Source organism: Mustelus asterias, chromosome 26 (assembly GCF_964213995.1).
Source record: "Mustelus asterias chromosome 26, sMusAst1.hap1.1, whole genome shotgun sequence".
NCBI lineage: Eukaryota > Metazoa > Chordata > Chondrichthyes > Carcharhiniformes > Triakidae > Mustelus > Mustelus asterias.
This window is the reverse complement of record NC_135826.1, coordinates 1,308,827-1,320,703: the sequence shown is the minus strand read 5'-3', so window position 1 is coordinate 1,320,703 and position 11,877 is coordinate 1,308,827. Positions and strand designations below refer to the sequence as shown.

Below are 11,877 nucleotides of genomic sequence, written 5' to 3'. Positions count from 1 at the left end.
AATATTTTTTTGGACTGTCACATTGTTAATGCCACAGACCAGTCTATCTCGCAACATATCACTCAGGGGTAGCCCGACTTCACAATGCTCTGCCAAGTTTCATAGCGTGGTCAGATATTCAGTGACAGATTCCCCAGCAGGTTAACCCTGCCATGCTAAAGTGGTATCGCTTTGAAGGTTTTGGGCCTTTAACCAAGTCTACCGATTTGTTTAAAGTTTTGGAGTCAGGGGCATTCAGGTAGGTCAGGCTTTTGATTGCACTGAAGGTTGGGATCCCTCATGCCGTCAATAGGATCACTTTCTGCTTCTCGTTCCCCTCAATATCGTTGGCCTGAGAAAAGTAACACATGTGCTCTGCGTGTTGGGCCCAGTCTTCCATGCTTACATCATAGGCTTCAAGTCTTCATCGGCCAAGGCGCTGAGTTTAAAAATTAGCAAGTCATGTTGCAGCATTATAGAACCTTAGTTAGGCCGCACTTGGAATGTAGGGTGGGACTTTACAGCCTCGCTCGGGCAAGGCTGGAAATTTCCTCCCGAAGTCAATGGAGAATTCCGGACCATCGCCTGCTCCGATTCTGGGCGGGCGAGTGGTAGAATTCCGGCCATAGTGTTCAATTCTGGTTGCCACACTACCAGAAGAGAGGGTACAGAAAGGATTCACCAGGATGTTGCCTGGTATGGAGGGCATTAGCTATGAGGAGAGGTTGGAGAAACTTGGTTTGTTCTCACTGGAACGACGGAGGTTGAGAGGCGAGCTCATAGAAGTCTACAAGATTATGAGAGGCATGGACAGAGTCAGAAGCTTTTTCCCAGGGTGGAAGAGTCAATTATTCGGGGGCACAGGTTTAAGGTGCGAGGGGCAAGGTTTAAAGGAGATGTACGAGGCAGATTTTTTACACAGAAGGTGGTGGGTGCCTGGAACCCGTTGCCAGGGGAGGTAGTGGAAGCAGATACAGTAGTGAGTTTTAACTGGACAAATACATGAGTAGGGTGGGAATAGAGGGACATGGTCCTGGAAGGGTAGGGGGTTTTAGTTAAGTTGGGCAGCATGGTCGGTGCAGGCTTGGAGGGCCGAAGGGCCTGTTCCTGTGCTGTAATTTTCTTTGTTCTTTACTGAAGAGAAACATTTTCCTTATTGGAGGATTACTTGTTGCGACAGCAAAGTTTGTCCAGAGTAAAGAAAAAACCCATTTCACTCCTCGTTGCCAATGTAATAATCTTACTGAGGCCAGTCTTCCATCACTGTCACCCTTTATCTACAAAGTTCCGTTTAGTGGCTGTAGTGTACAGCTCAGCCCCAAAGTCCTTCGGCTGCCGGCCTGAGTGCAGCCAGCCGGTTTTAACCCCCCCACCAGCCCCCCCCGCCCCCCCGACCCCCTCACTGCCCCTTCCCTATTGGACAATCCTTGCTCACCTAATAGGGGAGCTGGTACTCGGTGAGGCCCACGGGGAGATCGATTGACGATCCACCTTGACAATCCATCATAATGCAATCCAACAACTCAAAATAAAGGTCAAAATCTCACCAGCGTGTTGGTTCCTGCGAGTAAAATGATGTGTTTCTCTCCAGAACTTACCACCCTCTGTCACCAAAAGCAGGGGGATGTGTCCGTAATGGAATCGAGGTGAGTATTGACGGCAGTGTCCTGACTCAGTGTGAGTATAACAAGCTCCTTCAGCTCAGGTCACAGATCAAGCCTCCGGGTGAAAGGCCAAAGGTCAACCCACTGCATGACCACCTCTCCCCTCTACATGCTTGACCCAACACGGACCAAATCAGCACCTGCTGTCAATGTTTACATTGCCAGGGTATTGACCGTTCCTGGACGCCCTCAACCTCATCCTTCTCTCCAATACATCTCCTCAACAGCAACCAACTGCTCCCGATCCCAGAGTGAGAAATGAGGGAGTATTGGAGGGGGGAGTATCGGAGGGAGGGGAGTATCGGAGGGAGGGGAGTATCGGAGGGAGGGGAGTATCGGAGGGAGGGGAGTATCGGAGGGAGGGGAGTATCGGAGGGAGGGGAGTATCGGAGGGGGGAATATCGGAGGGGGGAATATCGGAGGGGGGAGATGAGGGAGCATGGGAAGGATATGCGACTGTGGGGTGCATCGCAGACTGCAGAGTTATTCTGGCAGCCAGTAAGAGCCCGGCTGTGTTTTTTGTTCCATTGGCCCAGGGAATTCTTACTAAAGCTGCTTAAAGATCGGCTAACTGAGAGATGTCAAAGCTCGGAGCAGGATTCCCCGAGTAAGGATTATATCAAGTGAAAAAAATATGTTATTTAGAAGCCAATTCCAGACTTTTCCACATTTCCAGAGAAACACTTCCTTTAAACTAAAGATTGTATTCTTCGACTGACAGTACTGTTCCCAGTAACGCCTCCCCTAGTGACCCCATCCCCAGTGACCCCATCCCCAGCAACCCCATCCCCAGCGACCCCTCCCCCAGCGACCCCTCCCCATGACCCCTCCCCCATAGATACATGCATATTTGGTACATAGGCAAGTGGATTGAGGACCAGGTGAGATCTGCCATGATCGTATTGAATGGCGGAGCAGGCTTGAAGGGCTGAATGGCCTCCTCCACCTCATTCTTATGAGATAGTGAGAGTGAGTGGGTGGGAGGGAGAGAGAGAAAGAAAGAGAAAGAGAGAGAGAGAGAGAGAGGACAGATAGAGAGAGGAGGGATAGAGAGAGAGGGAAAGATAGAGTGAGGGAGAGAGGTTTAGGGAGGGACTTACAGAGTTTACAGCTCAGGTGAAGACACAGCGAAGTGATTAAAATTGGAGACAGTCAAGGTGAAGGATTCCCGATCCCAGACCACCAGGTAAATCCTGAAGGTCATTGACCTGATATGTTTGCCAAAATTCTACTGCCCCGCCCCGTCCGCCATGGGAATCGGAGCGGGCGAGGGGTGGACAATGGGAAGGTCCGTTGACCTGGAGCAGGATTTTCCGGTCTCGGTTCGAGGAGGCTATAAAATCCCACCTGTTAACTTTGTTTCCCTGTCCACAGACATTCCCAGGCCCTGCTGAATATTTCCAGCATTTTCTGATTTAATTCCATATTTCCAGCATCCGCAGTATTTTTATCCTGTGTTTTGGAGGCCGCAGCATTGGAGAAGACAGAAATAAGGAGTGGAAAGGGCATGGAGAAATTGGAAAACTAGGATGAGAGTTTTTAAATTGTCATTGCCAGAGAACACAGGGATGATAGTGGAACGGGACTAGCACGGATTTGGATAAAGGCAGCCTTAAAACCTACCCCTTTGATCAAACCTTCTACCTCCCAAAATAAAATGACCATTGCAAGTTTGTTTTTCAAGTTGTAAAATTATGCTTCTGTAAAAATAGATTCACAGAATCCCTACAGTACATCGAGTCTGCATCAACTCTCCGACGGAGCATTTTACCCAGGCCCTATCCCTGTAACCCCATTTATTTACCCCACTAATCTCCCTAACCTATACATCTTGAGACACTCAAGGGCAATTTACCATGACCAATCCACCTAACCTGCACAAAGAAACATAGAAATTAGGAACAGGAGGAGACCATGCAGCCCTTCGAACCTACTCTGCCATTCATTATGATCATGGCTGATCATCCAACTCAGTAATCTGATCTGGCTTCCACCACATCCGTTGACCCCCTTTGCCCCAAGAGCTATATCTAACTCCTTCTTGGAAACGTGCAATGTTTTGGCTTCAACAGCTTTCTATGATAGGCTCACCACTCTCTGGGTGAAGAAATTTCTCCTCATCTACCCCATTTCCTCAGACTGTGACCCCTAGTTCTGGACTCCGGAATCAGGAACATCCTTCCTGCATCTATCTTGTCTATTCCTGTTAAAATTTTATAGGTTTCTCTGAGATTCCCTCCCATTCTTCTAAACTCTAGTGAATATAATCACAACTGACTCAATCTCTCCTCGTATGTCAGTCCCGCCATCCCAGGAATCAGCCTGGTAAACCTTCGCTGCACTCCCTCTATAGCAAGAACATCCTTCCTCAGATAAGGAGACCAAAACCGCACACAATATTCCAGGTGTGGCCTCACCAAGACCCTGTATAATTGCAGCAAGACATTCCTGCTCCTGTACTCAAATCCTCTCACTGTGAATGTACCATTTGCCTTCTTTACTGCCTGCTGCACCTGCATGCTTACAAAGAACAAAGAACAAAGAACAATACAGCACAGGAACAGGCCCTTCGGCCCTCCAAGCTCCCTGGTCCAAACTAGACCATTCTTTTGTATCCCTCCATTCCCACTCCGTTCATATGGCTGTCTAGATAAGTCTTAAACGTTCCCAGTGTGTCCGCCTCCACCATCTTGCCCGGCAACACATTCCAGGCCCCCACCACCCTCTGTGTAAAATATGTCCTTCAGTGACTGGTGCACAAGGACACCCAGGTCTCGTTGCACACTCCCCTCTCTCAATTTATAACCATTCTGATGGTAATCTGCCTTCCTATTATTGCTACCAAAGTTTATCCACATTATACTGCACCTGCCATGCATTTACCCACTCATTCAACCACCCCAAATCACACTGCAGATCTCTGCATCTCCTGTCATTGGACCTGAGCTGGTGTCACCGGGGTGTTTAATATGGAAACACTACCAGCCGCGTGACCAGCAGGCTAAGGCAGACCGTGACAATGCATCAGCTGGTGGTACTTGGTCTTGTAGGAATGTGCTGACAGCATTAAAGACCATCACTGCAGTCTGCTTGCTCACTGCAAGCGAGAGGATACACTTGTGCGGTCCAAAAATAGCTGTCAAAGGATGCTTCAACAATGTGAAGTGACCACCGTAAAACTAGTCAGTCCTGCCTTCTCCAGCTGAATAATGGATTCAGCGCTGGTTAAGGTACATGACACGGAAGCTATTGATCTTTCTTCCCCTGAAGGTAATGTGTATGACACCCCCACTCCATACAGCGATACATCACAGGCAAGTTGTAGTGCTTACCTCGGATTGAAATGTATCAACACTTCTGACTTCTTCAGGGCTTTTTATCAGCTGACTGATACGCCTCTTCTCACTCTGGTGACCATCGCCACAGTTCGGTGCACAGCAAACTATGTAATGTTTCGAGCAGAGTTGCTAAATTCTAAACAAATTTTCCATTGTCGTTGATTAATCCTGGGAATGAGCTTAACTGTGTGACATTTGCTGTTGTGGAGCCTCCCCGATAGCCTTCATCTTGTGAGGGGTCTTGTGTAAACCCTTACTATTGATCACATGGCCTGAATATTGTATTGGTGTTTGAAGGAAACCACACTGATCTTTCCTGACACAAAGACCCGTGCGTCTCAAAACGTTTCAAAGTAGCTTCTTGGCTACATAAATGTTCCAGTTTGTTAGCACCAGTGATCAATACGTCATCAAGATAACAACATTGTACCCGCTGTAGATTGCTTAAGGTCTGCTCCATGGACCATTGAAATAAATGTGTGCTGAAGTTATCCCACCACCTTACCCATCCCCAATCCACCATAACCAACGCGTGCCTCATACCATCTTTTATTTAGATTCAGGACCGAGACTCAGAATCAACTGCGTCACTCTGCGTCTTGATGAAGAATTCTATCTTATTATGGTCGCTCATTCCCAAGGGACCTCGCACAACTAGATTGCCAATTATTCCTTTCTCTTTCCACAATACCCAGTCTAGAATGGCCTGTCTTCTAGTTGGTTCCTCAGCTTTTTAGTCCAGATTCTGGCCCTTGATTTCTCTTTTCTTATTCCTCTTTCTGACTTTTGTTCTTATCCTTATTTCTCCCTCCACTGACTCCTTGCATAGGTTCCCCTCCCCCTGCCACTTTAGCTTAAACCCTCCCCCACCACTCCAGCAAATACCCTCCCTCGGGTGTCAGACCTCTTTAACTCACAACAGGACATTCCTCAGGAATATCAGAATAATTAATCAGCAATTCATATCTCTGTTAACATAATTGCATAATTCCTGACTTAATTATCCAGAGTCAGTGTGTTCAGGAACCGACCCTGAGTCTGGTCAGTTTGACAGTTCCTTGAAAGGTTGACAGTTCTTTGTTTTCTGACTGTCCCTTGACCACTTAACAACTGACAGTTCATTGACAGCGTGACAGTTCTTTGTTGCCTTCAACAGTTCCAGTGGGTTTTAAGGTTCCCTAAGGGAGTTTTATAAAAATTCATTCACAGGACATGGGCATCGCTGGCTGGCCAGTATTCATTGCCAATGCCTGCTTTACCTCTCCCAAAGGTGTTGCGGGATCGAAAGAGGTATCTGAATCCTCCAAAGGGGTACCATGACTATCCAAATGAGTCCACTGAGTTCAGACTCACCCTTCTGGTCTTCCAAAGCCTCAGTTCAGCAGAGGCAGCTGATGCTTAAATGGTGAGCTGCCTCCGTAAACCACACAAGCATGAACGCTGGCGCGCCTCTCACCCTCCTCCACAAAAATAGCAAATGCTGCATTTGGGGGCACCACTTAGAATTTATATCTGCTTTTGGGATTCTTGCCACGACAGGGATGAAAATCTGGAACAGACTAAATGGGTCGAATGGCCTCTTCCTGTTCTGTGAGGGTGCTATAGTTTATTTTACTCTCACTTTGTACGGCACGGTGGCGCAGTGGTTAGCACTGCTGCCTCCCAGCACCAAGGACCCAGGTTCAATTCCAATCTTGGGTCACTGTCTGTGTGGAGTTTGCATGTTCTCCTCGTGTCTGCGTGGGTTTCCTCTGGGTGCTCTGGTTTCCTCTCACAGTCCAAAGACGTGTGGGTTAGGTTGATTGGCCGTGCTAAATTGCCCCTTAGTGTCAAGGGATTAGCAGGGTAAATGTGTACGGTTACAGGAATAGGGCCTGGGTGGGATTGAGGTCAGTACAGACTTGATGGGCTGAATGGCCTCCTTCTGTACTGTAGAGATTCTATGGATTCTTTTCCTTTCCTCACTTGTCTCTCACATCATCCCCGTTTCTCTCGCTTTGAGAGTGTAACAGAATCCCAGCGCGCAGTGTTATCGTTAACCTCTGATTAGATATTACACACTGTGCTATCAATTGATAAACCTTGTCTCCGGAACAATCCACTTTGCTTCACTCTGTTGATTGTCCTTTGAAGGCTGCACTGTGATGTCTTTTCCAATAAACTCTTATTACCTTCACCTTGGCCTCTGATCCCCAAAAAGTTATCACTTAACTAATCATTTACCTTCGATGAGCAGGACCTGAAGATGTGAGTCCCGGAGTTTGTACTCTGGATGCAGAGTCCGGTCCACCTGGGTCACAGTCTGTGCCCACTTCACATCACCCCGCAAACCAGCAGCAAGAAGGATGTCACTCCCATCGCGGGGAAGAGAGATTCAACTCCAGAAATCAGGATAAAGAATCAGCGTTGCAATCACACAGCTGGCCCTTGCATTGGATTTCCTCCCCTCACCCAGCTGGAGGTGGGCAGTGGGTGGGGGGGGTTAATCGATGCAATCCCAGCACCAGCTTCAGACACATCAGCGATCATCCTCCTCAGTGACCCTTTGATGGCATCCAGCCAGTTTGCTCATTTAACAGCAGGGAGGAGGTGGTGTAGGGGGGAGGGAGGGAGGAGGTGATGTAGGGGGAGGGAGGAGGTGGGGGGGAGGAGGCGGGGGGGAGGAGGCGGGGGGGAGGAGGCGGGGGGGAGGAGGCGGGGGGGAGGAGGCGGGGGGGAGGAGGCGGGGGGGAGGAGGCGGGGGGGAGGAGGCGGGGGGGAGGAGGCGGGGGGGAGGAGCTGGGGGGGAGGAGCTGGGGGGGAGGAGGTGGGGGTGAGGAGGAGGTGGGGGGGAGGAGGAGGTGGGGGAGGAGGTGGTGGGGGGGGAGAGAGGATGTGTGTGTCTGTGTGGGGGGGGGGAGATGTGTGGGGGGGGGAGGTGTGTGTGTTTTGGGGGGGGTGTCGGTGTGTGTGTGGGGGGGGGGGGGGGGGGTTATTCTCTGGAAGCTGTCAGTACGGGGAGACACTGAGCCACAACTGGTTCGGCAGATATAAGATCTCAATGTCTCAGTGGTGGGTGAGATGCTGCAGTGAAGCCAGTGCCCAGCTTCCCTGTGGCAGTTTCGCTGTGATGGATACTCACTAACCTGAAACAGCCTTTAATACAGACCCAGCCTCAGGATAGAGAGCGGAGCGCGGGCACCCAGCTCACACTCACTCCATTGTCAGCTCGGCTGCAGCTCGGACTGAGGCAACGAGTCGTCCACGTGGAACTTTGTGGTGGGAGGATGGAGCAGGGGGTGCGGAGAGGAGGGGGGAGGGGGCGGAGGGGATAGGGTGGGGGTGGAGAGAGGAGGGGGCGGAGGGGATGGAGCAGGGGGTGCGGAGGGGAGGGGGGAGGAGGCGGAGGGATGGGGCAGGGGGTGCGGAGGGGAGGGGGGAGGAGGCGGAGGGGATGGGGTAGGGGGTGGAGAGAGGAGGGGGGAGGGGGCGGAGGGGATGGAGCAGGGGGTGCGGAGGGGAGGGGGGAGGGGGCGGAGGGGATGGGGTAGGGGGTGGAGAGAGGAGGGGGAGGGGGCGGAGGGGATGGGGCAGGAGGTGGAGAGAGGAGGGGGAGGGGGCGGAGGGGATGGGGCAGGGGGTGGAGAGAGGAGGGGGAGGAGGGGATGGGGCAAGGGGTGCGGTGAGGAGCGGGGTCGGTGGGGGGGGGGGGGGGGGGGGGGGGGGGGAGATCAGTGTTCCAGGCAGGAGCGGAGGAGAGAAGGTGGGCAGAGGAAGGGGGGAGCTGGTCCTGTGAGCAGGGGTGTGATACAATTTGGAGCTGGGTTTAGAATTGTAATCGTGTGGGAAATGGGAACGTGCGAGCGCACAGACTCCCCATGACCCTGTCAGGAGTGACTCTGCTGTTAACTAAATCCTGCCTCCCACCTTTCTAGAATTTGGAAGGATTTCACCCGTCCAGGAAACTCTCCCTCGTTCAAGGCCTGCCCATGAGTAGGCACAGATGCCAGGTGTTCCAACAGTGCCAGCAACTGGCACACCCTCAGTTAGCTGTCTCAGGCGTGAATCATCAGGGGGCTGCCTCCAGACAAAGGCTCCGACACACATTTCACTGCAGTCAGTTTGGCATCTGACACACTGCAACAGCTTGCATTTATATAGCGCCTCCCAAGGTCATTCACAGGGGCACGACCTGACAGAAATCGACACTGAGTCAAAGGTGGGAGGCAGGATTTTGTTAACAGCATTTGGCTGGAAAGGTGATCATTGAGGCTGGTTTAAGGAGCATTTGAAAAGAATCAAGATTGGAGGAGAGATGGGGAGGATCAGGGAGGGAATCCCAGAGTTTCAGGCTGAAGATCTGGAGGCACGGCCGCCAGTGACAGTGCAATTAAAACGCTGGATTAGAGGAGCGCAGATATTTTAGAGAATTCTCTCGAGGATTATATGTTGAAATATCTCAGTGTCCCGAGTGTACAGCACAGAAGATGAGTTTGTCTGATATGAAACCACACACCATAGAGATACATCCCATTTACAGCAGCACAGAAAACTGGGCACAAGTTGGCATGAGTTAAAGGCCATTTGGGGGGGTGGGGGGTGACGGGAGACTGCGGGGGGGGGGGGGGGGTTAAATGGAATATTGTCATGAGGTATCACCTCTCACTCAGGAGGTTGTGGGCTCAGTTCCCAGTCTAAGGTTTTTCACACAAAGCCCAGGCTTCTACACCAGCACTGAGGGAGTGCTGCAGTGTAGGCTATGCGCTCCTGTGATGCTAAATTAAGGTCCTGTCTGTCCCCTCAGGTACAGGCCCTTGGCACTCTCTGAGAGCAGGTAACTCCCCCAGCTTTCACACCAACATCTAGGCTCAACCAAGGTCATCGGAACAGATAGCCTGTGAGTGAGAAGGTCGCAGTTGTGAACGGTCTAAACCGTGTGCTCCCGTATCTGGGCTTTCCTGTCAGAGACACAGCCACGTGACGGCAGTGTTTACATACTGAGATCCCATAGTTAACGAGGCTAATGGGAAATGAGACAAGTCATCATGTGTCATCACTATCACCCTGACAACAGTTGGCGCCGACATAAATAACGCCACATACGTGTACAAACAAACACGGGAAAATCATGTGTAATGAAGTTGATGCCCTTTAATTATCTGGAACAGTTAATGATGGCAGAGAGGGAGGGAGGGCAGCGGAACAATCCCTGCCTCTGGCTCGGAGCTGCTCCTGATGAGAGGCTTTTTACTGGAATCAGCTTCCATTAAAAAGCGAGGGGGGGGGATTTGTGGATTGTGATGCAGACCCTGTGACAGTGCAGTCTCTGTGCGGCCCCCACCCCCTCACCGACACCCTCACCGACACCCTCACCGACACCCTCACCGACACCCTCACCGACACCCTCACCGACACCCTCACCGACACCCTCACCGACACCCGCTTGTCCTCAGAAAGTTTGCAACTCGGTCTCCTGACCAGCTGAAAGAGAAATGAAAAGAGGATGTCAGCAACTGCTAGACCCGTGTGAATAAAATGTCCTTTACTCATTCTGTTCTCCATGAAGAACAGTAAGGCATCTCACAACACCAGGTTAACGTCCAACAGCTTTATTTAGTAGCAAAATCCACTAGCTTTTGGAGCGCTGCTCCTTCATCAGGAGTGGCTTGTGCTACCAAATAAACCTGTTGGACTTTAACCTGGTGTTGTGAGACTTCTTACTGTGTTCACCCCAGTCCAACGCCGGCATCTCCACATCATGGCTCCATGAAGAACACATTTCTCTGCAGCAGTGGTTGCCACAGGTTAAATTTTAATCCTATGCACTCACATCCTGCCTCTGCTCACTCCCAACTCCATTCTGTTTGACTGGATGTTTCTAATTCTCTCATCCCGGGTAAAACATTCCCCTCACATTCCAGGCATTCTTTCCAAGGTGAAATTATCTGATATCCAGGATAAGGTACTGCAGCAGGAAGAACCACGCTGATTCTGCTCTGATTGGCAATCTGAAGCTCACGAAGTCAACAAGTGGTAGTGAGGCCTTCAGCTGCTTCAGGCCAGGGCCAGGGCCACAGTCAGGGCCAGGGCCGGGGCCAGGGTCGGGGCCAGGGTCGGGGCCAGGGTCCGGGGCCAGGGTCCGGGGCCGGGGTCAGAGGTGGGGTCGGGGCCAGAGTTGGGGTCGGGGCCAGGGTCCGGGGCCAGGGCCGGGGTCAGAGGTGGGGTCGGGGCCAGGGCCGGGGCCAGGATCCGGGGCCAGGGCCAGGGGCTGGGGGTGGGGCCAGAGGTGGGGGCGGGGCCAGGGTCCGGGGCCAGGGCCGGGGTCAGAGGTGGGGTCGGGGCCAGGGCCGGGGCCAGGGCCAGGGGCCGGGGCCAGGGCCAGGGGCCGGGGGTGGGGCCAGAGGTGGGGGCCAGAGCCAGCGCCGGGGTCAGGGCTTTAAGAAGGTTGGGCAAAACTCAACAAGTTGTCTCTTTGCAAGGAAGCAGCACGGACATTTGGAGCGGAGTAACTTTCTAACATGCTGTAAGATTACAAACTTCTGTATCATTTGCAAAGAAAAACTAAGAAAGTCTGACACCCTATTGGGTGAAATTGGTTCTCAATAGTTTGATGAAATGAGTGATAGCGAATCAGGAATGCTTTCACTCTGACTGATTGCCTTTTCCATTGAAATGAATGGGAGGCTTCCCGAACCTTCCAGCCTGATCTGCCCACAGAAACACTCCAATTGGTTACCTCTAATTAATACTGACTTCTTAAGAGGTGGAAATATTTCCTGGTCAGACTGTACCGTGGTAAATTGTGATCACATTTCCAATCAGATCAACAGGTTCCAGAAATAATCCACAAGACCATTGTTGGCAGGATGGAGTGTGCGGCTCGTGGGATTGGTGGACAATAGGCTGTGTGGGGCTGG

The 11,877-nt window shown here is 51.5% G+C and overlaps 1 protein-coding gene across 1 annotated transcript in view; it reads right to left on the bottom strand.

Annotated features, from left to right (window-relative positions):
• Window positions 1-10,093: 10,093 nt before the first annotated feature.
• LOC144479415 (disintegrin and metalloproteinase domain-containing protein 10-like) overlaps window positions 10,094-11,877 on the bottom strand; it is a 128,610-nt gene continuing 126,826 nt past the window's right edge. Inside the window, exon 16 of the mRNA XM_078198058.1 lies at window positions 10,094-10,441. Coding sequence (XP_078054184.1) covers window positions 10,410-10,441 — 32 coding nt within the window. The 3' untranslated portion in view covers window positions 10,094-10,409. The remainder of the gene's footprint in view (window positions 10,442-11,877) is intronic.